Source organism: Bremia lactucae, linkage group LG6 (assembly GCF_004359215.1).
Source record: "Bremia lactucae strain SF5 linkage group LG6, whole genome shotgun sequence".
NCBI lineage: Eukaryota > Oomycota > Peronosporomycetes > Peronosporales > Peronosporaceae > Bremia > Bremia lactucae.
Genome location: NC_090615.1, coordinates 5877460 through 5900805, shown reverse-complemented (window position 1 = coordinate 5900805; position 23346 = coordinate 5877460). Strand labels below are relative to the sequence as shown.

Below are 23346 nucleotides of genomic sequence, written 5' to 3'. Positions count from 1 at the left end.
GCTCTATCTATTCGCAAGCAGAGCGATCTAGCGCAAATGGCGCTTATTTATACCCCAGCGCGAATGAAAATTGTGTATGTAGTCTTCGCCTTCAAAATCGCTACGTTGTCTCACAGATTTGATGACGCCAGATGCAAGAGACTGTGATTCGGCCGTTAAACTTTAAAAAAAGAATTAACACCCCACAAACTATTCTAGCAACTGATAATATCTTACAAATTATTGATTGAACCCACCACATCATCTGTTTGGTTTTTCATATTTGCCGTGCGCTCGTTTTCTGGCGGAAGAAGTGCACGAGCTTCAATCGAACGACAAAGCGTAAAGTCACGTCATAAGACGTGTCTTTGTTGAAAAAATATTTTACTTTTAAAAATGACAAGTACCGCGGAACCGACGTGGGTTACCGTGCCATGTGTAAACTCGAGCGATGCACCTCTAATCGGTGCCAGTTACGCCTCTGTTGCGCGTAAAGACTCGCTTTACATCTTTATCGGTACATTATTTATTCAATTCTTTTTTCTTTTACGCTGTCAATCGACTGATGATGCAATTATTTGACGAGGTTTAGAGCGCAGCATTCCTGCGGCTCTTGTGCGCGGCAGTATGGCCAATCGCCCCAGTCTCGAAATGTACGAGTTTAACTTTGTAACGAAAGAATGGGCTGTCGTTGTGGCCGATGGTGTCGCCCCTTGTCAACGTCGGAGCCACTCGGCTGTGGTTTACAAAGACTCGCTTTTTGTCTTTGGAGGTTACGACGGCGATAGGCGCTTAAACGACTTTTACTCGTATAACTTTTGTACGACGGAGTATTGATTTTCAAGGGATATTGACGCTGATGCAAACGTATTGTGAAAATGTAGTGACGCAAACTTGGACGAACGTCTTTGTCAATGCTGGACACCAACCGACGTCCAGGTATGGCCATGCTGCCGTGGTATACGGTACGGAATACAATTGTGTGAATTATTGCAATAACTCTCCGATGTTGATGACTTTTAGACAATGCCATGTATGTCTTTGGTGGAAGTGACAGCCATTATGGTCGGGATTCCGCATCTAGTCGCAACTCGAGCGATTATGGACGATCAGAGTCTGGTCGTCACGTGAACGATATGTATTCGTTTAATTTAGGTACGTGCAATGAGAAAATTTTTATTCATAAAGGCAGGTTTGAAGTCTTTCAAAATGAATTTAGAAACCAACACTTGGTCGTCTCTTCGTGTGACGGGAGAAGTCCCGTACCCTCGGTAAGAATACTACTATTTATTGGATTGGGTACCTTGAGTATATTAATTGTATTACTTTAGGGAGGGGGCTTCCATGGTTGTGTATAAAGAATCTTGCCTACTGTATGGAGGATACGACCACGATTTGGGCTATTTGAGTGATGTGCACGTATATCACTTTGGTAAGCAAAGGGTTACGTTTAATCAAATTTCGGCCAAAATGGTGTAGTAACGATTGTATTTAAACAGAGACTCGTGTTTGGACATGTCTGGAGACCAAGGGTCAGGCTCCGCTAGGTTGTCATCGTCCACTCGTGACCTTGCTTAACAATTCTCTCGTCACTTTTGGTGGACAGACGGACCCAAATTTGTACATGCTTGATTTAGGTAACGTTTGTCACAAAGTTGACGTCAAAAAAATACCGAAGAAATGGGATCACATTTGTATTTTTGTTTGTTTTTAGAAACTAATACTTGGGACACTGTTGCGTACGCTGGTTTGTCTCCTAAGAGCAGTTCGCCGGCTGGATGCATGAATGACAATGATTTGGTCATTTTAAGTGAACAAAACGACGTGCTTGGGTTCCAGCAGCTTCATTTGCCAGAGAAGAAGGAGCAAGCTATGACGAGGGAAGAGTTAGAACCCGATGAGGATGGCTCAGCTGTTGCTCATTTGCGTTCTTTAGTGAATAATCCATTGATGAGTGATGTTACTTTTATGGGTACGTCGATTTGGTGCTCTCAATTATAATGACATAGAATTAACAAGTGGCTCGATATAGTCGAAGGGGAACCCATTTATAGCCACAAGAGTCTTTGTGTTCGCTGCCATTTCTTTGAAGCCATGTTAACACGAGAGGTAAGACGAGGTATTAGCTGTACGACAAGGTAACAGATTGATTGATTTTTTTTGTGTGGTGATAGATGAAGGAAAGCACGGCTCGAGAAATCGAAATCACGGACGTTAGTCGCGCGACGTTTCTTGCTTTTTTAGAATACATTTACACGGATCGGATTGCTGTAGCAGGAGCTGATCTTGAAGAGCTTTTTATTGCTGCCGATCGGGTTTGTGGATTTATGAAAATAGGGCATTGCAATTAGTAATTCTTTTTGTGTGTGTTTTTTTTCTTATAACTTTAGTATGGGTGTGAACGACTAAAGCGAATATGTGCTCATCAGCTTCAAACCATTGTAAGCGTCGATAATGTCTCGAGTATTCTTCAGGCTGCCGATCAGCACAATTGTCCGTCGCTACGTGACAAGTGCTTTGAGTTTACGCTCCAGAACTTTGATATTGTATCGAAAACGGAATCGTTCGTGCAAATGGCCCGGACGAACATTGAATTGGCATTGCAGATTTTGCAAAAGCGTTGAGGAAATAAGCTGTTTGATCGAATGTGGCAGTCATGTGACGTTAGGATTGCAAACATGGACACTATAGAAATAAATTTGTAGAGATAGCTTCTTTTAAGAATGAATAATGCCTGTGACATATACTCTCGGGCATTAATTGCCAATTGGTTCTACGAATCCGTGAATTCCTCAAATTAGAATTTACTAAGCTCTAATAACTTGTACGACTCCCTGAGTTATTAAGCCTATTAGTTCTATAGAAGCAAGAGGCGTTTTGTGTTACGAGGCACTGCCGACTTGTACTGCTTCAGTTCAAGTTCACGACGTGGAGACAAAGGTATTTTTATCGCTCAATTCCGTTTGACTTTTTTATATTCTTTTGTTGCGAATAAGTCACCAGTTAATCGAGCCCATCCACAATAATTGTCCGCTGCAGCCGTGGAAATTGTATTCTTCACGTGTATTGTAATATTTAGTAGGTTAACAAGCTTATCGAAACACCCTTATCGTTTGACTTAAGTCTCTGACTTGGAAAGGGCTTCTATCACTTTTGAAAAGCATGAAAAAAATTCGTGAAGTGGCCACGTGCTACACGATATAGAATATTGAATGTATTAAAAACAACGTCAAGTAGCTCGAAAACAACTCATGACGCTTAATACTCTTCGAACAAAACGCGTGGCACATCCGAATAAATTTTGAGTGGCATCGTTAAGAAACGAGCTATCGTAATAATTTATATTTCTATTTGCAAATTTAATTGAAAACGCATCTATTCGTCACACGTCGCACAATATCCCCATGTCTGCTACTCGCGTGCTTCGTGGGGGTCTCACGTGGCCTGCTGTACGTGGTGCGCGTTTATTACGTGCCTTAACAGCCGTTCACGACGAGCTAGGAAAAGAACAAGAAGATGAGGTCTTTCCATACGACTTAGAGCTTTGCGTTCCAACAGCGGGTCACGTGGCGCTAGTTCTAGTGCAAAAGCCTTCGGAGAATCAAGTTCTAGCTACCAATACACAGCAGTCTGTCACAGTTCCACGTGTCGTGTACGTGCTGGATGCGCTTCCTCCAACCAGGCAAAAACCTCGGGACGAGAAGGCTCCAATTCGGAAAAAAAGGGCCCCAAGGGTCCAATTTCCACCATGCCAGATAGATGATCTTGAACTGCTTGAAGAGCTCTTTGCACCCCAAACACGAGCAGCAGGAGGAAACGACGGCAGCGTGATTCTTAAACCTCCCATTTTGTGTGCTCGATTCGATTCCCAAGTGGTTTCAATTCGATTTATTCGCAGTAGCCATTCGCCGCTATCACGAACTCAAAAAGTATCGTCGGGGTCTCAAAATCGATCAAAATTGGCTAAAATGGTGCCATTACGATGTATTGTGGCTCGCGTCGATGGGATGGCATTTCTATGGGAATGGCAAGCTGATTTGTGCCAATGGGTTTTTCTTAATCGGGTGTGTTTTTTGGAAAATCCCAATCTGAAATGGACGAAACCAGTGGCCTCGTTTACGACCACCGATATGCCATTTGACAGTCGATTGTCCGATCATAGTGGGTCCAGTGGTGCTACGGAATTTGTGTGGTGGTCCACCGCAACGAAGAACGAGCCACGGCTTAAGTTGCGCCAACTGCGATTTGAACGAGCAACTGATGCATTGCGTGCCACGGATGTTATCGTCGGGAGTGCATTTACCTTTAAGCCCGTATGTGACGATCTTGTGGCGCTATTGAGCTCCAAGCTCGGTTTGTTTGCGATTTCCCGTACCCAGGGGCTTTTCTTTCGAAGCTCCACCGCTTCATTGCAAACTCTGCATTTGAATTGGCTTTCGTTATTTACCATGTCGCATGAAGGTACAGTTCCAGCAACATCACAGCTATCATTCTGTATACACACCGTCACCGGGGAGCTTTTGCTCTTATACAGAGATGTCGGGGACGTGTATCTCGTGACTCCAAAACCTCCAACTTCTTGTATTTCAAGTACAAGACACGAGACTGGAACGTATACTATCCTTAATTCGAAAAAGCTGACAACAATACGACGAACCCAAACGTCGGATTTCATAAATACGAACGAAGATAAAGTGCTTGATATTGCTGCTCATCGTCATGAATTTCTAGTACTAACTTCTCGATCGATTGACGTCCATTCGTTAATTTCTGGTATTTTATTGGAACGCGTGAGGTTGCCAACTTTTCAATCAAATAGTGAAAAGTACAAGTTTTGGACGATATCTGGCGCGTCGAGTTCAATTGGACTCTGGGCTTCCAGTGGGTTCTGGACTATCCGCTTGCCATCTGTGAAAGCCATCGCCACAGCGCTGCATGTGCCACAACTTTCCACTCCAAACGAAGTACTACCGCATCAAGATGCGAAAGCAGCGTTTCTTGCTGTCAAGGATTATGGCATTGGAGACTTGCAATTTGAATCGGTACGATATGCTCTAGATGTCTTGGAACGTGTGACACGTTCAGCCATGGATCCTTTTGGAAGTCATCCGAATGTGTGGAAAGCTGTGTGGCACACCGTATCAAGTCCCGCTTTGCTATTAGCGCTACTTGACGATCAAGCGACCTCGGAGCGCGTAATCCAGGAACTCGCACATCTTGTGACCACAATCTACCAAAGTGCGATTGGAATTCATTCCTACGGTCGACTTGATGGAGCAAACGTATCCAATCTCGAGAATCCGTTGCGTCGATTAACGCGTGCAAATCTAGAATCCCTTCATCATCTTTCCAATTGGATTATCCTTGCAAAACGAAAAGTAATGCGCTTGGAAACTAGTGCTGGTACTTTGGTTGATGAATCAATGCTACAAGCTTCTCGTGTGATACGAGCGGTGAGTGATCTTAGTCAAGTACTTGCGAATCAAGACGATTTGTGTACAATTGATGACAAGAATCTTCCGCGAAAAGATTCAATCGTTGATCCAGAAGATGCACGGAATTTTCGATTAAGTCGAAAATTACGTCCCATGAGTAGTTTGCGATTCGCTGCTGGTTGTAGTACGGATTCCGAACGACAAGGAACGCAATGGCTTTTGCAACTCGAGTCGTTTCTTTTAAATCGAGTGGCGTTTAAGAAAAATCCACAACTTCCTGCGGGGCTAAAAGCTGAGGCAACGCCAAGTCATCGTTTGTTTCATAGTGAACGTGTATTGACAGACTTTCGTCATGTAGCCGCGTCTTCGTTTTCAAAACACATGTATCTTGAATCCATGAGCCGCTTGTATTTGCTGTACGAGCCCGAGTCGCTACTTTCTTTTCTTCAGTGTGTGGAGCAGTATTGTCCTCGATTCTTTACGCTGTCGGGCCAGGAGCCTTTGATTCGATCGAATGCAGAGCGAGCGATGACACTTTTTCCTCCAATGACCAAGTGGACAAATCAAGTGCTTGAGGATGATACAAGCAAGGCAGGACAAGCAGCGAAAGCCTCGCTCTTGGCATATGTGGATATATTGAGGTACTGTGGATACCACACTGAAGCATGCCGAGCGCTCTTACTGTGTCACATGTATGAAAAAAGTAAGGAGCTTTTCTTTGCCTTGTTTAAAAGACCCCAAGATGCACACGATCCTGGTGACGATGGACAGGAAAAAGATACGACTCAAGCGCAGGCTGCCACGACAAGCTCTGTGTACTTTTTGCTGCTGAATTATTGTATCAAACACCGGGATGTCACAGAGCTCAAGACATTGCTAATGCTCAAGCCTACTCACGTCAATGTGCTGCATGTCTTCAATGCTCTCCGCACCAACTTTTCTTCTAGTAAACAAAACAATACTTTCGCAGGTATCAAAGTTGGTGACCTTCGAGCAGTTCTTGTCGCCTTGATGCAGCAACGGCGTGATATGTAACAAATAGAATGAGCATTTAAAATTATCACACTTTCTCAATGACAGCAACGCTAGTGAAACATCGGGACATTTAAGAGAAGACGACATCGTGTATCTTGTTTGTAGCGCTACGACTACGCTCATTACATGATAAATGTAAACGGTTGCGATTGACAAACAAGCAAAGGTTTATACTTTGGGGGCCTCGGTTGCCTTGTACGTCGTGGCGGGCGTCGGAGAAAATTCAAGAGCGGTGTCGTTCATCGAAGTTTGAAGATCGTGCGCGACTTTTGCTGCTTCAATGATTGCCGAGTCCATTTCGCAATGCTCTATCTTGGGCTCCTCGTCCTTGTAAAAAGGCTTTGGCGTCAGATCCTGCTCACTAGGCTCGTGATTCGAATGTTTCTGCTCATCTTCCGTTGTCTCCCATGTCGCGTCTTTGGGAGCCTCCGACGTTGGTGGATGCGTCTCGTCCTCGTGACATTTTTCCGTGTCGCTTTTGCACGCACTTTTAAAGCTGCATGCAATCTTGTACGCATTGAGCTTCATGCCCGAGAAAGATAGATAGCAATTTGTAGGCTTCATTGCAAACACGTCGTCCATCAAGGCATGGCATGCATCAGAATCACACATGGCTGCGAGTTGTGAATCCGTTGGGTAGCCCGTTGGTGGAGCCATGGAGAAGCCATCGGAATTTTTCTGACACGAATGCAAATGTGGGTTAGCGTACAGCTCAGCAAACTTGACGACCTCCGTGGGGGGACAGGCGTCTTCGGCGGCAGCTCCAAGAGTCGTGAGCACGAGAAAGACAAAGAGTTTAAACTGCATGGTGTACAGCTTGAAGATTAAGCGTATTACTTGGTTGAGCGCAAATTGAGAAATGAACAGATTGTCGCTTTTTCTCGGGAGCTATTAAGAACAGCAATCCATCTCTTCGTCAAGAAAGGTTCAAACCTTTCACGATTCTCTTAAAGAGCCTTGGAGCAAGTGAGAAAATCCGGCATGCGCTTGATACAGACGGATGAACGAAAGCAAAGTCATAACAAGTCAATAGTAAAAGAGACTAATGCTCAAAGAAATTAACAATCAGTTAAGGCATCGCTTGTCTTTCATACATTCTTGACGTTTACTTACCCCTCCAATTCCCAAAGCACTAGTGCCACCGAGCGTTGCACCCATTGTGTTTTCAAAAATGCAGTCTCTTCAACGTGGACTGCCACGGAGAAAAGTAGAGTCTCGCGCTTGCTATTTAAGTACACTGGAAGCAGACGAAGATTTACAGAGTCATCGCGACGGGGCGCCCAGCGAAAGTGCAGTGCCGACAAACTGTTTCGAATTTCATTCGACGGTGCAAAGCCTGTGAAATTCCAAGTAGCACCTTCTAACAGTAGTCCACGTGCAGTGAATCCACCAGCGGAAGACTCTTCAACATTAGCAAGCAAGTGCAATTCGTCCAGTGAGCACCCTAGATCAGCTGCCACACTTTGGCGAGCAGCCGTCACAAACGCTTCAGGTGAGAAAAACCCACCGAGCCAAATGCCATTTGGCTGCTGCATAATCTGTGTCGGAGCAACAGCAGATAGGGCCGTTAATTGGTGTACACGCCGAGCAAAGTCCGAGAGCCACTCGCTCAAGCTAAGCTCCTTGGAGACACGATACAGTTGCATCCATTGCTTAGGTACGTGATCTCGGTACAATGTGCGCATGGCTTCGCGTATTTCATTTGACGGTTTCGCCTTGTAAGCACACACTTGTTGCACCGTTCGCAATAAATTGACCACTTCGTTCAGATAGGTAGCTCCTAATTCCAGCTCACGGAACATACAACGGTAGACGGGGTTGCTAAAGTGAACTGGATCACGGTCACTAGAGACAGAAAGTCCTTCGGTTGGAAATAGCTCCAACCAAGCACAAACACGACGGTCCAGATCCTGCACCCATTTGGGACGAACATCTTCGCCATCGGCAGCTGCAGCACCTAGCACCATTTTATTTTCGTCATCTGCAGCAGCGCTGTCTTCGCCGCCTTCGCTTCCGTAAAAGTCTTGCATCACCTGCAAGTTTCGCATCATACGCGCACCCTGATTAATAAGTACCATTGTTTCCGCTGATCGTGGCAGACCCATCCATGAAGGAGGATTTGTCGTCGGAAGAGCAAGAACCCAATCCATGAATTGCGCATTCGTCTTGCCCTCAGCAATCACCAGACCTGTCGTGTCGTTGTCTTGATCCGGCACTACAAGCTCGAATGTGTGCTCATAGCTAGCTGGCGTGAAGACATGCTCGAGAAGCGTATCCATCAACTCCTGGTCGAACGTATTGTCCACACGACCACCGTAGACTGACTCTTTCAGCGTAGTTCGAATCGCTGTCCACGGAATATTGTCAGGAGCAACATGCGCCCGGTCGTTAGCGACAGAGTCCACCCAGCGATCAATCACGTCACAAGCTCCACGGAAGTCAGACTGGCTAAATTCGTACGTTTTCGACCAGCCAATCGGTACAAAGCGCAGGCGCTCGTGCACTAAGGCGTGAAACCAAGCGAGCAATAGATAAAGACGAGCACGTTCAGTAGGTGAGCGATTCATGCGGTCCGCTGCCACCGTGTCTAGCGATCGCACAATACTCAGCTTCATACCACTCGGGGGCTCAAATACAAAAATGTCGCACATGCGTACGAGATTTACTGGCAGATTTGGATTAATCTCGCTTGTCAAGAATAAACGAAAGTTCGCGTGAACGCTTTCGCGTGCATTGTATAGCTTCTTCTCAATACTGACGAGCCATGATGGACACAAATGGACATTGCGCAACAGCAACCAGGTCCCGTGCTTCAGAGCCGTATTTAAACCCTTTTCAGCCGCATCAAAACCTTCCGCTGAACCCATAGACACTGAATTGTACTTCTTTTGCGAGACCACCGCAAGTTCGTCTATCTGCGCACTTGGATCAAAACCAGTTGTAGAGCACAAGAGTACTCCACGTGTTGCTTGGGTGTCTTCCTTGATATTCTTCGACAGCTCAATTTCACCACGCCACGGAAATGATGCTGTGAAAATAAGCTCGATGTACCGCTCCGATGCAAAAGTGATTCGGTCGGGACGTAAGAAATGAATCAAAATCATGTTTCGGAAGGCAGCGCGACGCGGACTTGCCGAAACTTCCACAGATTCCATATCCCAATTCTCAGGTAGAGCATCCTCAGCTAACGGGGCTTTTATGAAATTATTCCATGCGGCAGCGTGACCACGTACATGCGTTTCCAGGTGACTAAACGTTGATAACTTCATTAGCTTTAATAATTGATCTAATTCCGCTTTTGCGAATGCCGGCAGCAACTGTTCAAATTCGCTGCGCCGTGCACTACCATCAGCATTTAAGAAGACGGAAGCGTTTCCAAGAAGCAAATCCATGTCCTCATCAGTAGGCCCGTCAAACGCATTTTTATTATTTATTGATTCTGTAGCTTCTGAGGTGACACTGTGGTGCTCAAGCTCCAAATATATTTGAGACAGTCGCAATGCAAACATAAGCTTGTCATTTTCAGCAAGACCTCGACTCACGCGCCTAGCGAGCTGTACAAAAAGTCCAGTAGAAATGCTAGCTAGACGTGCCGAATCTCCACCTTGAGTAGGCTGAGCAAGAACCTTTGATAACAAAGAAAGGAAGAAGTCTAGCGAGTACTGGTACAAGAAATGAACGGCTGACAAGTTATCAAGCGCAAAAAATAATCTGGAACTTGCCTTTGCAAGTGGTCGGTAGCGACTTGTTGCTTTCTCCACAATTGCCATGGTCGTTTCTGTTTCTGCGACCTGCTGTGAGATTTGAGCAGCCTCGGCCTTCATGCTTTCCAAAGCATTAATGACTCGATCGTCGTCTAGAATGTTGCCCTGCACATTATTTATTTGTTGCAGTAGGGAGTCTTCAAGCTCTCGTAACTTTGCCTGGAATTCGCCTTGTAATTTAAGAAGATTATTTCTTTTTTCCTCTGCTTCGGGCTGTTCGCTTTTCAAAAGGATGCTTAATCCTTGACTCTCTAATGAGCTTGGGGTTACCGTGAAATTAACAAAAGTCACTCGGCTACAAATATCAGGCGAGAATCGACACGATGGGTCTCTTGTGATCAAAAAAAGTCGAAAGTCTGGCGAGTAGTCGATTTCCTCGCCAGCAAGACGAATCAAAACCCGCCCTCCCGTCTTGTAGAGTTCACGATTCAGCACCGGATTTAAAATCGGGTCTATATTTTCTACCTCATGCACTAAAAGAGCAGTACCAAAGCGAATAGCGCTCGCCAATACCTTCATGAAAGAGCTGTCCAAGAAAGATGTTTGTGCAATTTTTGCACTGGACTTGAGGCTGTAGTATTTCATGATAAAATTGTTTGCTTGGCCTGAAGGATCAATTATCAATGGAAATCGGTGAAAACGCTGCAGAATGATAGCATTCTCGTAACACAATTCGTCCGAAGGCAGATCGCTTGTCTGCCATTCCAATTGTTCGTTCGGTCTTGATAGGTAGTCTACGAAGCTCAACTGAGGCTTCGTGCTTATGGCCATTGAGTCAAGAATGTCTCGCCAGTCCTGGACCAAGATCTTTCGTTGCTGAAAATCAAGAAAACCAATGTAGGTAAGAAATGCCGAGGACAACAATGTGTCGCCCACGAGTGTCTTCATTTGTGTATCAAACTCGTTCGATCCAGCTTCCCATCGCTCACTCTCTTGTAGCAAACTCTGAAGCAACGCTACCGAACGCTTCACTTTCTTTGTTACAGAGGTCATGTCGTTTGTAATAATCTGAGCTTCATTAATCAACGCTGCATACTCGTGCTTGAAATTATCAATGCGTATCTCAAGTGCATCAATGGTCGTTTTAGCTTGTTCGTATCTTTCTCGCAGATCTGACGACTTATCCATCAGCGTCTGGACTTCAGCTCGCAGTGGTTGAATTTTGTGCAGAATGTTTGTGTAGCTCAACTGCGAAACGATCCATTTATACAACGGCCCGCAAGCTTTCGACGCACGATTTACCTTTTCGTAGTCAAATTCGTCAACCTTGTCGACATAATTTGTTTGAATAGTGTGCCGCTGGCGAGCTGTTAGCTTCTCCGAGTCAAAGTGTACGACCTGAGAGATAAAGTCATCCTTGCGGATAAAACGCCGTAGGTCAGCCCATTCCAAGCTTGATTCCCCTAGCATAACTGCTACTGCCTCCATTGTCATTCGAACAGCAGCAGGAGGGCGTGCTAGGGCTCGAATTTCATCAAGCTGTGCCTTACGAATTGAGTTTACAGACGCCTGAGCATCTAAAAGGGCTGGCTCAGCTTGTGCAAGATCAGCCTCAACGACGATCTTCCGCGATCGAATTTCCTCATCCTTGCTTGCGAGATCAGCAGCGAGTGCCTCTGTATCCTTCTTTTTTGTTTGAGCTTCGTTTTGCTCTTGCACCATTTGCTGAAGCTTTTCGTTCGCTTCCACATCCTTTTTCTTGAGTTCTTTTTCTTTAACACTAAGCTGACCTTGCAGCTCCGCAACTTGCTCATGTGTAGCCTGCAATTTTTGCACACCTACATTTAAGTGAAGTTGCTGATCTTCAAGCTGCGCACGCTTTTCAGAATACAATGACACGAAATGGCGAATAAATTCCAAGTAGTCCCTAGGTGAGATGTGGTTGTATCGCATGTGGCGCTTTTGAAGACGTCGCATGTGAAGCAAAACAGCATGGTGAAACTGAACAATACTCCCGACCAGCACGTCATGAAATGTTCCCGTATTGATATGCGGGATCAGCTTTGCCAAAATGTCAGCAGTATCATCTGGAACAAGGAATTCCGTGGACCCAGCTAGATCTAACGTATTTGTAAATTCATACGCCACCTGTGCTAGTGCATGATCGTTCCACGTACCAAACCAATCAACTACACATCGATTAAAAAGAGCTGGGGAGGTATTAGTACGATTTTGAAAGCCTCCTGATGCTGGATTCATGGTAAACACCACGTGAAGATTTCGCTGAACCTGCTTTGTAAAGTAGCGAAAAAGTTCGTCTTCTGTATTTTCCACTATAACACCATCACGCTGTACAGCTTCACGACAAGCATGCATGAGTGATGTGTATTCATCATCTTCAAACAAGCCAGGCACTTCACCCGAGGCAAGTAATGCATTCATGCGCTCCAGAAACGCAGAATCCAACACATTTGACTCGTCAAAGATAAAACAGATTTTCTCAGCTTCACAGCCACACCGTTTAAGCACAACACGGAGATCATCATCAAAGTTGTCCAGAGTATAGTTCGAAGTTAGCTTAATCTGAAAAACTGACATTCCATTCATCCAACTTACAAAGCGAGACAAGACTGTTTTTCCTGCACCACTTTCTCCAACAAGAAGCAGGTGGCCAAGTGGCTGCCGAAGTACGCGATCAATGCGTAGTACATGGTCAATGACTGAATCAAAAACCACAAGCTGGACATTAAGCTCTTCCTCATAAAATACACGAAGGCGGGCTTCAATGTGTTTGCGGAGATCAGTCGTCGTGACTTCAGTGTAATTCTTGGAAAGCCACGTACTGAATAAAATTGGATGTTGTCCGCCGTGTTCAACCACTTCCAAAGCCGTAGCACTTTGCGGAAAATGATTTCTTAGCGTCTCCTTTACCATGTGGAAGCACCACTTTTGCTCATCAGACGTCACTAAGCGATCCATAAAAAGTCGCAAAGCTTCGTGAAAGACCAACTTGACTAGCATTTCAACGTCAATTTCGTAATCCAATGGTTCAATAGCTTCGTACAGCGCTCGCATCCACCTCGACAGCTCACGAGGACTGTAGATATAATGCGGTTGCATCTCTGCCGTAAATTTTCTCTGATTGCTATCGTACACGTCCACCATGGCATCAGTAAGCGCCTGCACATATGACCGAAGAGACGGTGTGAGCTTCAGTAAAGCACGATTAAATGTTCCGTAAATCTGTTTTAATGACGGGTAAGATGGAAAATCTACCAGAAGGACAGGCGCATGACGTAGTAGACGAAGAGATATTGGTACACGTCCTGGGTCCGTCGGCGGGTTACAAGCCCCAACAAATTGTATGCGTTCCAGCCTTACCCAAGTATTTTTGCCTCCGAGCCAAAAGCCACCTTGCTCGATTAACTCACGCAAAAATGTTATTACGCGCTGCGTTCCATAAGCATCGGCCTCCGGGAGATTAATTTCATCACAGAAAACGACGAGCCACTTTTCTGGTGCATTAGGCGCTAACATCATTCCACTGGGTGTGCGCTTGTACTCACAGTACTGAGAAAACGTTTTCAAAATTAGATCGGGTGACGTACCAGACGAGAAATTGAGACTTGCAAATTCAAATTCTGGAAGTGAGTTTATCGTTGACGTTAAGGTCATCGTCTTGCCGCTGCCGGGCGGACCACAAAGTATGAGCGGGCGGTGCTGCGAAAGCCATCCTCGAAGTACTTCAACGTGACGCATCGTATCAACTGTTGTCACCACAACATCAGTTGACAATACTTGGAAGCTCTCGAGATCCAGCTGCGGAATCGATCGCACCCATGGACGCCATTCCCCGTCTTCGATGTTGACTTCAAACTCAAGCAGGCTGTTGTCTGAATCAGACGACCCCGTAACAGGAAACACCAAACGACTTTCAAGCGTTTGCACGACAAAATCACAAAGAATCATGCGATTTGACGAGTCCATCGAGCCTCCGAAGCCCCACATAATGGAAAATACAAACCACTTTGACACGAAACGTGACGTCTGCTCAATCGACATCGGAAAGTCAGAATGACCTTCGTTGTATTCATTAATGCGCGACAAGCCCCGTCCTAGTAACGTAAACATAGACATCAGAAGACGCAGCGCAGTAACCTCCATGATGTGCACCTGTCCCATTGCTTGCTCTAAGCAAATCTCGATCAGAGAGGGCATGTCATCTCCGCGACCGATTAAGTCTCGCAAGAGAGCGACATAAGCGTGCGCAGTCTTTTTCGCAAGCTCACTTTCACTTGGTTGGAGTGAGAATGACGAAATGACGGACACGTCATCGCGCATTTTCAACAAGTAGTGCTCGACGATATGACACGTTTTGACTGTGTCGTGCGAAAACCAGACCATACCACAGCGACTTACAGTTGCTAATGTGGCGTAGCGCAAAGTCTCAGTTTCCATCATAATCCAAACATTGGGAGGTATCTCCAGACGTTCACCTGATGGAAGCGTCAAAAGGCGGTTATCATCAAGCACGGAATTTAAGTTCTCAGCCCATTCTGGATCCACGTCACCATCAAAAATGATCCAGTGGCGCTTACTACTTTCACCTCTCACGCTGTTGAGAATCTGTCGGAGCAAATGTGTGAACACGCCATCGGACCATTCCAGCGTTGTGTTATCAAGGACACCATATAAATGCTCTTTTGATAAAGCTTTCGGATCGATCACATGGGCTTCGCCCTTAACGCCATCTACAACTTCCATTGCACTCAACAGCACGCGCCACGCGCTTGACTTTCCTGTTCCAGACGCGCCTACTAGCATCACACCGTGGCGAAGCTGCATGACCTGGTACAACTGCAATGCCTTCTCGACCCATTGGTCATTTGGTACATAATTTTCTTTCTTAGCCAGTTCAAGAATCCTTGCACGAAGACCTTCTTCTTCAATACAATGAGCTTCGGTGCCCGGGAATACACCCTTTAGAAGTGTTTCAAATACAGGAACATCATTTGAGACGAGCTTAGGCAATATTGTGTCAGTAATAGAGCCAATAAGTGCCTTCGCTTCTACTTCCTTAATGTTTGCTACACCCTGTACCTGGATGATTTTTCGCTTGAGCTGACCAGCACTTACAAGCACACTCTTCAAAGCACGCAACCCGAAGTCGTAATGAGGCTGCTTTGATAATTGATCCTCGCAAAGGTTAAACAAAAGCACAACTTTGGCCGATATTTGTTCTGCCGTGGTTATACCTTGAGAGAATAGCATCACTTGCGCAATTAGATCGCGGTCTGGCGCAACCATTGCAATGCTTCTAAAGAGTTGCTTCAAGTTATCGGGCAAATTTGACCGGCCAGCGTAGCCTGGATTCATCGTCACGAATATACCCACATTTGGATTTAGTTTTACGTTTTTTCCCAACAATTCAATGGTAATGGAAGGGCTGCTGCCACTCGTGAGTGCCTGCGACTTGACAGCAGTTTTTCCAATCTTCAAAGAAGAAACTCCACTTTGAATCGCCAAAATTTGTTGGGACACGGCTGACAGCACGCGCTCTTCAAGACGATTAAACTCGTCAAAACATCCCCAAGCGCCCACTTGGCACAGGCCGACAAAAATTCGACCCATCGCTTGGAAATCGAAATGCTCATCACAATTGAAGACCAACACAAAGCGACCTAGATGGGACCCTAACGCCTTAACTGACTCTGTTTTGCCCGTGCCAGCAGGGCCAAATGGATTACCGCCCATCCCAAAATCGAGCGCCTGTGTCAATGTGAGGTAGCAACGTTCCGTGAGTGGAGTTTGTACTAGTCTTTCACCGACACCAAAATACTCAAATCCATATGAAAAGCTGGCATTAGATTTTTTAATAGTTAGCTGCTTCAAAGGGTCTGACTCGTTGGCTTGAAAATAATGACGCATGTGATATAACCATCGAAAATCGTCTGTACTACTCACCTTGGCCTGGCTTAAACGTTTTGAAACGCTTTTCTGGTGCACAAGCTCTGTAATTAATTGTTCATACTTTTTTCTTACATCATTCTTCACATCAGTCAGAACTTGTCCACTTAATATTAGAAGCAAATTATCCAGCTGCTTGATAACCAACAAAAGATTGTCAGACCCAGCTTTTAAACGGTTTTCAATTTCATTAGACCATTGCACTTGGGTAGCGAGGATGATGACTTGAGCAGGGAAGTCTGACACCCATTTTAAATAATTATCAGCGTTATCGTCGTTCGGATAGGAACGAACTGCTACCTCTAAAAGAAGCGAAAGTGTTTTACGCATCTGTTCCTCAACTTTTCCCAACCAAATATTAATGCGATTATCTTCGGCCGACTTTACAGGTTCCTTAAAGTGGACGACTTCGCCTTCTCGCGAAGCCATTCCCAAAATCACACCTGTAACATTGTCAATTTCCAAAGACGAAATGCCAGCAAACATTTTGGAGAGGTGGCGCTGTATCTGCATAGGCTCTTTGCTATTGCCAATCATTTCAAGCAAATCTTCATCTCCTACAAAGTAAAAGCGAGGAAAAGCAGCTCGCTGGCGCTCCAAGTAATCACCCAAAGCTCGCTGAACATTACCCATCATGTCTTGCTGACGTTGAAGTGAATGATACAAGTTTGGAATGTTTGCAACATCCACAATCATTGGCTTGTGGGCAACGCGCTTCATCGTCGACGTAAACTCGTTGTCGACGCTTTGAAAGCGCGCAAACTCTTTCGGCAACTGCTGCTTTATGTCAGCTGAGCCGAAGAAAATGCCTTCGAGGTAAACCCAGCGTCGCTGAACATCGATCCAAAAGTCAAGAATACTTCGAATCTTCGTAAGTTTGTCTTCCCAGCTAGTTGCTAACTCGGCAAAGACACGATAATATGGGGACTGCTTCATACTGCTTAAACTATTAAGATGTTCATCCAGCTTCGCAAACATTTCGTCCCAACCGCGAACGACCCGGCAGCGATTTTGATAGTTGACTAAATCTAGCTGATAATTAGTCCAAAAGTCCGAAAGTTGACGCAAAAATTCATCAAGTGCCATTTCACCCTGAGCTGTACGCATGATTGACTTCAGCTCATTGTCGTTGCTTGAGACTTTAGACTCCCAAAAATTGCGAAGGCTCAACTCCGTCAACGGAGACGCGATTTTTAAAAGCCGCAAAATCTGCTTCCAGTGGCGGTCGCGAACAGCATCCGATTTTAGCTCCGATAGCAAGGAATTCATGGCCTTCCGGGATTGTATTAGCGATATGTAATATTCAAAGGCTTCGTATTGCTGCACCCGGGCAGGAAAGCGGCGCATAACTTCTATAAATTCATCGAGCTGTTTTCGTACTTTGCGAGGGTGTACCGCAGACCACAGAGTGTCTTGAAGTTCATCCATATCAGCCCATACCTTCGATATGCTCTTCCATACTTCGTCTAGACCGGATAATTCTTCCAAAGCTCTCGATAGATCACTGTACGAACTGCGATCGTCGTCAATTGAAGAGCTTCCTATTCCCGACACGTACGTAATGTTTAAGGCATTAAGTGCCGCATTCGTCTTATCTTGCTCCGCGCGCAGCAGCTTGAAGCGCATTTCATAGACGATAAGAACTTCTGTGGCCGTTTTGGGTGATTGGTTGCCATGCAATGGTTTAAAGCTGTCCCACTCCGTCACGGCCTTATTTATTTTGTTGTCTAGAATACTCTTTTCATTCATTATCTTGGCCTGTAGCTGTGGCAATTGGCTTTCCATTGCAGCAGTCTTACGTTCCAAAAGCTGAATAAAAGCTTCCCACTCTCCTTCTACGTTTGCCAGCGAAGGCCAATCGGCAGAAAACTTGTAACGCTGCTTTTTTAGTAGGCGCTCTCCCTGTTCAAAGGATGCCACAGCTTCTTCCCATTTGTATCGCATCTGACGCATCTCTTGGATTAGCGTGATTGCAGCAACTACTTGCGCAGTGGCTGCTTCAAGCGCATGTTGCTCTAAGAGCGTTCGCTTGGATGAAATAGTTGTATAAAACGAGTTGATTTGATCGCGAAGAAGATCCCCAAAATACGCAAGAAACTCATTATGCCAAGCATCATACTTGACATTTACTTGCGCTTGCACTTGCTGATAGTTTATCACAATCGGACCAAATTTTTTCGTGTTGTAAATCGCATCGAACCCATTACGTTCATTTTTGATTTCCACCAAAATTTGCTGCCACTTTTGAAGGTCCTCTCCAATACTGTGCAAGGCAGTCTGAGCATCCATGTCCCACAGTGCTTGGTACTGAAGCCAGGACGACGCGTAGTTTTCCACGTCACTCAAAGTCTTATCCAACACAGTGTAAGCTTGAATGAGCAAGTCGTGAGGCACTTTAGTTAAAGCTTCCTTAAATACGGCTTCACGTCGCCTAAAACTAGCGCTTTTACGAGAAAGAGCCGTCACAGAGAAAGCCGTTGAATTTCCATAAACATTTTCATACGACGATGTCTGAATTTTAGGCAGATCACATACAGAATTTATCAGAGCTTGAAGCTGAGCGAGCCAATTGGTACGCGCGTCGCCTATCGAAGGCTCCAAATACAATACTTGATTCTTAAGTAAAATTTGGTGGGTCGTTATATCTAACCTGGTCTCCGAAAGAGCAGCTTGAAATGACTTGTCGTCTGACTGTGGGCCGAAGCAAATGACCCAACGTTGCAGCAACGTCTCAAGTTTCTTACCTAAAAGCTCACTTATCAACGTGTTTAAATTCTTCACAAACACCGCTAAATTTGCATATCCAGCTAAGCTCAATTCATCAACATGACCTTGTACCTTTACTAATACAGAATGTGCATTTTCAACTTGAAAGTCGGAACTTGAACGGACGCCATCCAGAAGAGTATCAATGTCACTTGATTTTTGAAGGAGCTCATCTACCTTGTCGTGTAGACGCTCTACCTTAGCAGCAAGTTCAATGACGTATTCACCTAATCCGTCGGCATGCCACCGCATTTCGCTGCCCTTTGTAAATGTCTTACCAATTGTAGCGCGAACGTCACGAACATATGCAGCGGTTAAGGCCTCAAAAATTGGCTTTATACGTCTGCACGAGCTTGTGTACGTCTTAAGACTGGCGTCCAATGACATGGCAAAAGGATATTTCGATTTTGCATCTTCAGCAATCATCTTAAGAGTAAAATTTACGTGGTAGCCCAACCACTCTAAATTTCGAACTTCTTTGAACAGGGTTACAATTTGCTGATTAAACGCAACTGCCAGTGTTTTCTTCTCGCCTTGTGGTGTATTTTCCGTCACGATATTCAGAATTATGTTTTTGGTGTCGAAAATCGGCATTGCTGCCAATTCATGTACCCACTGATCAAAAATAAGCTGAGGATTAAGTTTAGCAACAAAGGCTTCGGCCGCCGCCTTAAGCGCTTTGCCTTCCACGTGCTGCTCCCAGCCGATACCGAGGACACTTTCAACTCGCGAGAGCAGCATTTTCAGCTTACGCTCAATTTGCTTGGCCCACATTACAGCACCAGCAATTGGCGGGATATCACGCAACTTGCTCGTGCGAGACGCTTCTGAATAAGCATAACGGGCGCGAAATTTGGCTTGAAGATTACTTACATCCTTTTTGACATTTTCAATCAGCTGCATCTGAAATTGCTGTACCGCGCTCCGAATACGAGGACGAAAGAATAGTGCATTGTACTTGGAAAAAACACGAAACATTTCATCAGCATTAGATGTAGCACTAAGCCGACTTGTAAGACTGTTGATAATACGTCCTTCAACGCGATCAATGCACAAATCATATGCCTTGCGCAAATTCTTCCAAGCCATCAATCCTTCGCTGGAAACATCAAGCGGATCCAGCGACTTCAATTGGGCAAATGCCAGATTAATTTCAGACAGTGCGGCATCTGAGCCACCCTGAGCGTCATTAAATTCAATGGTATTTGAGCCACTCAGTACTCGTTTAATCACATCACTCAGCTTTTTGTGCTGCTCACGAAATTCGTAGAGCTGTAGCAAACGTATTTCAATTGCACTGTGCTCCATCTGCAATTCCGAAAGAAGTGGAAGTTTTTCGGTATTGATTGAACCACTTCGTCGTTTAAAAAGCTCTTTCGTGAGGTCATAAAGCGTAGTGAACTGACGGTGCCAATTCGTAAATAGCTCTTTGCATGACGAAACTTGCTGCTCAAATTGATTGAAAGGCATTTCAATAAGGCTGTAAACGCGCAGCAGACTAATCACTTGCTGAGATAAATCACTAGACACGACTTCCACAAGATGCAGTAGTCGTGGCAAGTTGTACGAGTCAGCAACACGAATCTTCTTCAAGTGAGTAAAAACAAGTGTAACACCTTGATACAGCTGACTCATATCCGTAGCTGACAAGATTGAATTCATGGGGAAATCCTTCATGAGAATCATGACACTAGACACGTGCTGAAGAGCCGGTCCTAATCCATGATCAGTGCTAAAGGAGACCGTCGCAAGGTACCGCTTGGCTCGCTGCAGCACTGCTAATGTAATCTCAACCTCGGGTGATTTCAGCTTTTCTTGAACGGCCAGCAAGGCACGATTTAGATCGCACCAAAAATTTATCTCTTGCATAGCTGTGCCAGGTAATGGCTCATTCACTAAACGCGTGACTTTTTGGATCTCCTTAATCCATTTGACCACACTGCCTTGAATCGTATTGACAAAAGTAACGTCGTTTATATAATTTTCAAGGCCAAGTGCTTCGACGTCAATAAGGACGCCTTTTGTCCGAACAAGGTCTGCCGCCTGCTGAATCACAGGGTGAAAAATGAGGTTCACCTCTGGGATTTCAATGTTTTGTTGGTACTGAAGTAATGCTAGCTCCAACTCCTTCATTCGGCGTCGAATAGCTGGTAATCCTCGTGTGCTTTCGCTTGAGTTTGTCATGTCGCCCTGTGGCATGTGCACTTTCGAGTACTCGTTAACAAGCGGCGTAAATGACTGATGGACGTAGTTGTACACGACTGAAAGCAAGTTGCCCCTGTTCTCGTCCTCTTCTTCCGTATTGTCACCGCTGCTTATCGCCGAGTCCGTTCTAGTGTCAACACTCGTGCCAAGACCGAGGGTCATGACCTGCAGCTGATGGTTAAGTGTCTGGTCTTTGGCTAATGGTGCACTGAAGCGCTTGATGAAACACACGACGTCATGGCCGCTCTTCTTACCAGGTGTGTACTCAATTCCCAAATTGACGCGCACATGGAACGTGGGTCCGCTTACGAGGGCGGACTCATCGGCGCGGGCAGGAAAGCAATGAACTTGCAATACCCGCGTTGCCGAATCAGACACGAATTCATGCAGAGTGATGGTCGAGTCCGCACTCGCGAGGTCATTATGAAACCCGTCAACAGTTAGTGCAGTTCCCTCACCGAAGAGCGGCATGCAAGTGGCCAGCAAGTAGCGCTGGAAGTCGGTGATTGAAAGCACGTCTGCGGGCGGATCCGTCCCATCAGACATGCTGTCACTACTATACACTGGCCTTCGGATTAAAGGGCTTTATGATTAGGCGTTCAAGTAAAATTGTCGATCTTTGAGGGGGACTGCAAATCTTAAAGCTCATTTAATGTTGCAGCAAAGTTGCAGGTTTAAAGAAGGAGAGAATGATTGAATGCAATTGCAAGAAGGAGCTACTTGGAGCTCATATTTAGTTATATACGCGTCGCAAAGTGTGTGACGCAAATGCATTACGTGCGTTACAGACTAAGGGTCTTCTTCATAGTGGCATTCGCTTCTTGTTCTGCTTATTAATGAGATTCTTGTGAATGTGAGGGATGACGCCGCCGCCAGCAATTGTAGCCTTAATCAGCGTGTCCAGCTCCTCGTCTCCACGAATGGCAAGCTGCAGATGACGTGGTGTGATACGCTTCACTTTAAGATCCTTAGACGCGTTGCCTGCAAGCTCTAACACCTCCGCTGTCAGATATTCCATAATTGCAGCAGCATATACGGCTGCCGTGGCGCCCACGCGCTGGTTATTGGCCACTCGTTTTTTCAAAAAACGGTGAATTCGCCCTACGGGAAACTAATAACAGTGCAATGAAGGCGTGAATATGCAGAAATTGCCACGAAGTGCGCATAGACTTCACCTGTAGTCCAGCACGCTGAGATCGTGATTGCGGTGCTCGCTTGGACGTGACGCCTTTGCCCCCTTTGCCTCCTTTACCACCCTTTCCACCAATTCCTGACTATACGCACATAACTCTAAAGTTAGCCAATAAGCGTGTATAGACAACATAACTCGCACACACCATTGTGACCGGAGATTCGGAAGTGGCCCTGCTTATTTACTCTTGGGCGATTATTAGATAAATGGGTAAGTATAAATATTTACTCATAATTACATTGTTAAAAATTGCTCTTCAATTAAAATTATTACATTTTTGCTGCTAATTTAAACGGCACAAGTTTCGAAAAAAAGGTTTAGGCAAATATATGAGAGACAAGAATGGAATGCATCAATGGTTTCAATTATTTTTATTTTGGGCTAGCTTAATGTGTGTACGTCCCATTATTTAGAGGGGCACCTCTCGCTTGTACTAAGCTACCTACACAGGAGGCGAGGTGCCTCCGAGTCTCGACGAAACGGTGTCCGTTTCATAATATTATTCCTGTAAAAGAAATAAATACATTACTTTTCCAAAGACAAAATAATAAAGAAGTTTAAAATTAGGGAACTGGTACAGCCACACCCTTTTGGTATTGCCACACCCCCTCCCGTCTGTTTTTTTGATTAAATAAAGGGAATTGCTATTTCCACCGAGTCAAGTTGCTATTTCCACCCAGCCACGTGGAATCTGACCAATCAAATTACTTGCTGTTTGCACCCAAGTTTGCTATTTCCACCCAGCCAGTTAGAATCTGATCAATCAAATTACTTACTATTTCCACCCACCAACATTTTATTAAATCCACCCAAAACAAAAAAAAATTATAAATACTGGCCATGGAAAAAAATTAATAGACCGGAAGGGCTTCTTCAATTAAAATACTTATCATGAATAGTTGAGTATGAAGATTTATCTTATCTCTCTCCCTTTCTGCATCACTGACAAATGTTCTAACTCGTGCTTCCAAAGGTTTTTCCCAAACATGGACCTTCACTGATGCACAACGTTTCCAGTTACGTGCAATGGGAGGAATAGGAGATGGGAGATTTTCATCTCAAG

The 23346-nt window shown here is 45.1% G+C and overlaps 5 protein-coding genes across 5 annotated transcripts; 2 read left to right on the top strand and 3 right to left on the bottom strand.

The window, feature by feature from the left end:
• The first annotated feature begins 285 nt into the window (after positions 1-285).
• Positions 286-2725, top strand: CCR75_000937 (uncharacterized protein). The gene is made up of 11 exons (XM_067959042.1): positions 286-496; positions 572-799; positions 864-944; positions 1003-1134; positions 1199-1250; positions 1311-1411; positions 1479-1616; positions 1694-1951; positions 2012-2088; positions 2154-2294; positions 2370-2725. Exons 1-11 carry the CDS (start codon positions 376-378, stop codon positions 2601-2603), a joined length of 1563 nt encoding a protein of 520 aa, XP_067818134.1. The 5' UTR covers positions 286-375; the 3' UTR covers positions 2604-2725.
• A 658-nt stretch (positions 2726-3383) lies between these two features.
• CCR75_000938 (uncharacterized protein) lies at positions 3384-6449 on the top strand (the record flags this gene model as incomplete). Its single annotated transcript, XM_067959043.1, has 1 exon — positions 3384-6449. The coding sequence occupies one exon, from the start codon at positions 3384-3386 to the stop codon at positions 6447-6449; it is 3066 nt and encodes a 1021-aa protein (XP_067818139.1).
• Positions 6450-6617: 168 nt separating this feature from the next.
• CCR75_000939 (uncharacterized protein) lies at positions 6618-7256 on the bottom strand (the record flags this gene model as incomplete). Its single annotated transcript, XM_067959044.1, has 1 exon — positions 6618-7256. The coding sequence occupies one exon, from the start codon at positions 7254-7256 to the stop codon at positions 6618-6620; it is 639 nt and encodes a 212-aa protein (XP_067818138.1).
• A 302-nt stretch (positions 7257-7558) lies between these two features.
• Positions 7559-21637, bottom strand: CCR75_000940 (uncharacterized protein; the record flags this gene model as incomplete). Its single annotated transcript, XM_067959045.1, has 1 exon — positions 7559-21637. The coding sequence occupies one exon, from the start codon at positions 21635-21637 to the stop codon at positions 7559-7561; it is 14079 nt and encodes a 4692-aa protein (XP_067818480.1).
• A 152-nt stretch (positions 21638-21789) lies between these two features.
• CCR75_000941 (uncharacterized protein) lies at positions 21790-22431 on the bottom strand (the record flags this gene model as incomplete). The annotated part of the gene is made up of 3 exons (XM_067959046.1): positions 21790-22202; positions 22267-22365; positions 22414-22431. The coding sequence occupies 3 exons, from the start codon at positions 22429-22431 to the stop codon at positions 21894-21896; spliced, it is 426 nt and encodes a 141-aa protein (XP_067818481.1). The 3' UTR covers positions 21790-21893.
• Positions 22432-23346: the final 915 nt, after the last annotated feature.

What these genes read in the sequence shown, in the direction of transcription:
- CCR75_000937 (XM_067959042.1), top strand. Translation starts at nt 376, where the DNA reads ATGACAAGTACCGCGGAACCGACGTGGGTTACCGTGCCATGTGTAAAC. An exon ending in GGAGAAGTCCCGTACCCTCG is followed by an intron (nt 1,251 to 1,310) that starts GTAAGAATACTA and finishes GTATTACTTTAG; the next exon opens with GGAGGGGGCTTCCATGGTTG. An exon ending in TTTTTATTGCTGCCGATCGG is followed by an intron (nt 2,295 to 2,369) that starts GTTTGTGGATTT and finishes TTATAACTTTAG; the next exon opens with TATGGGTGTGAACGACTAAA.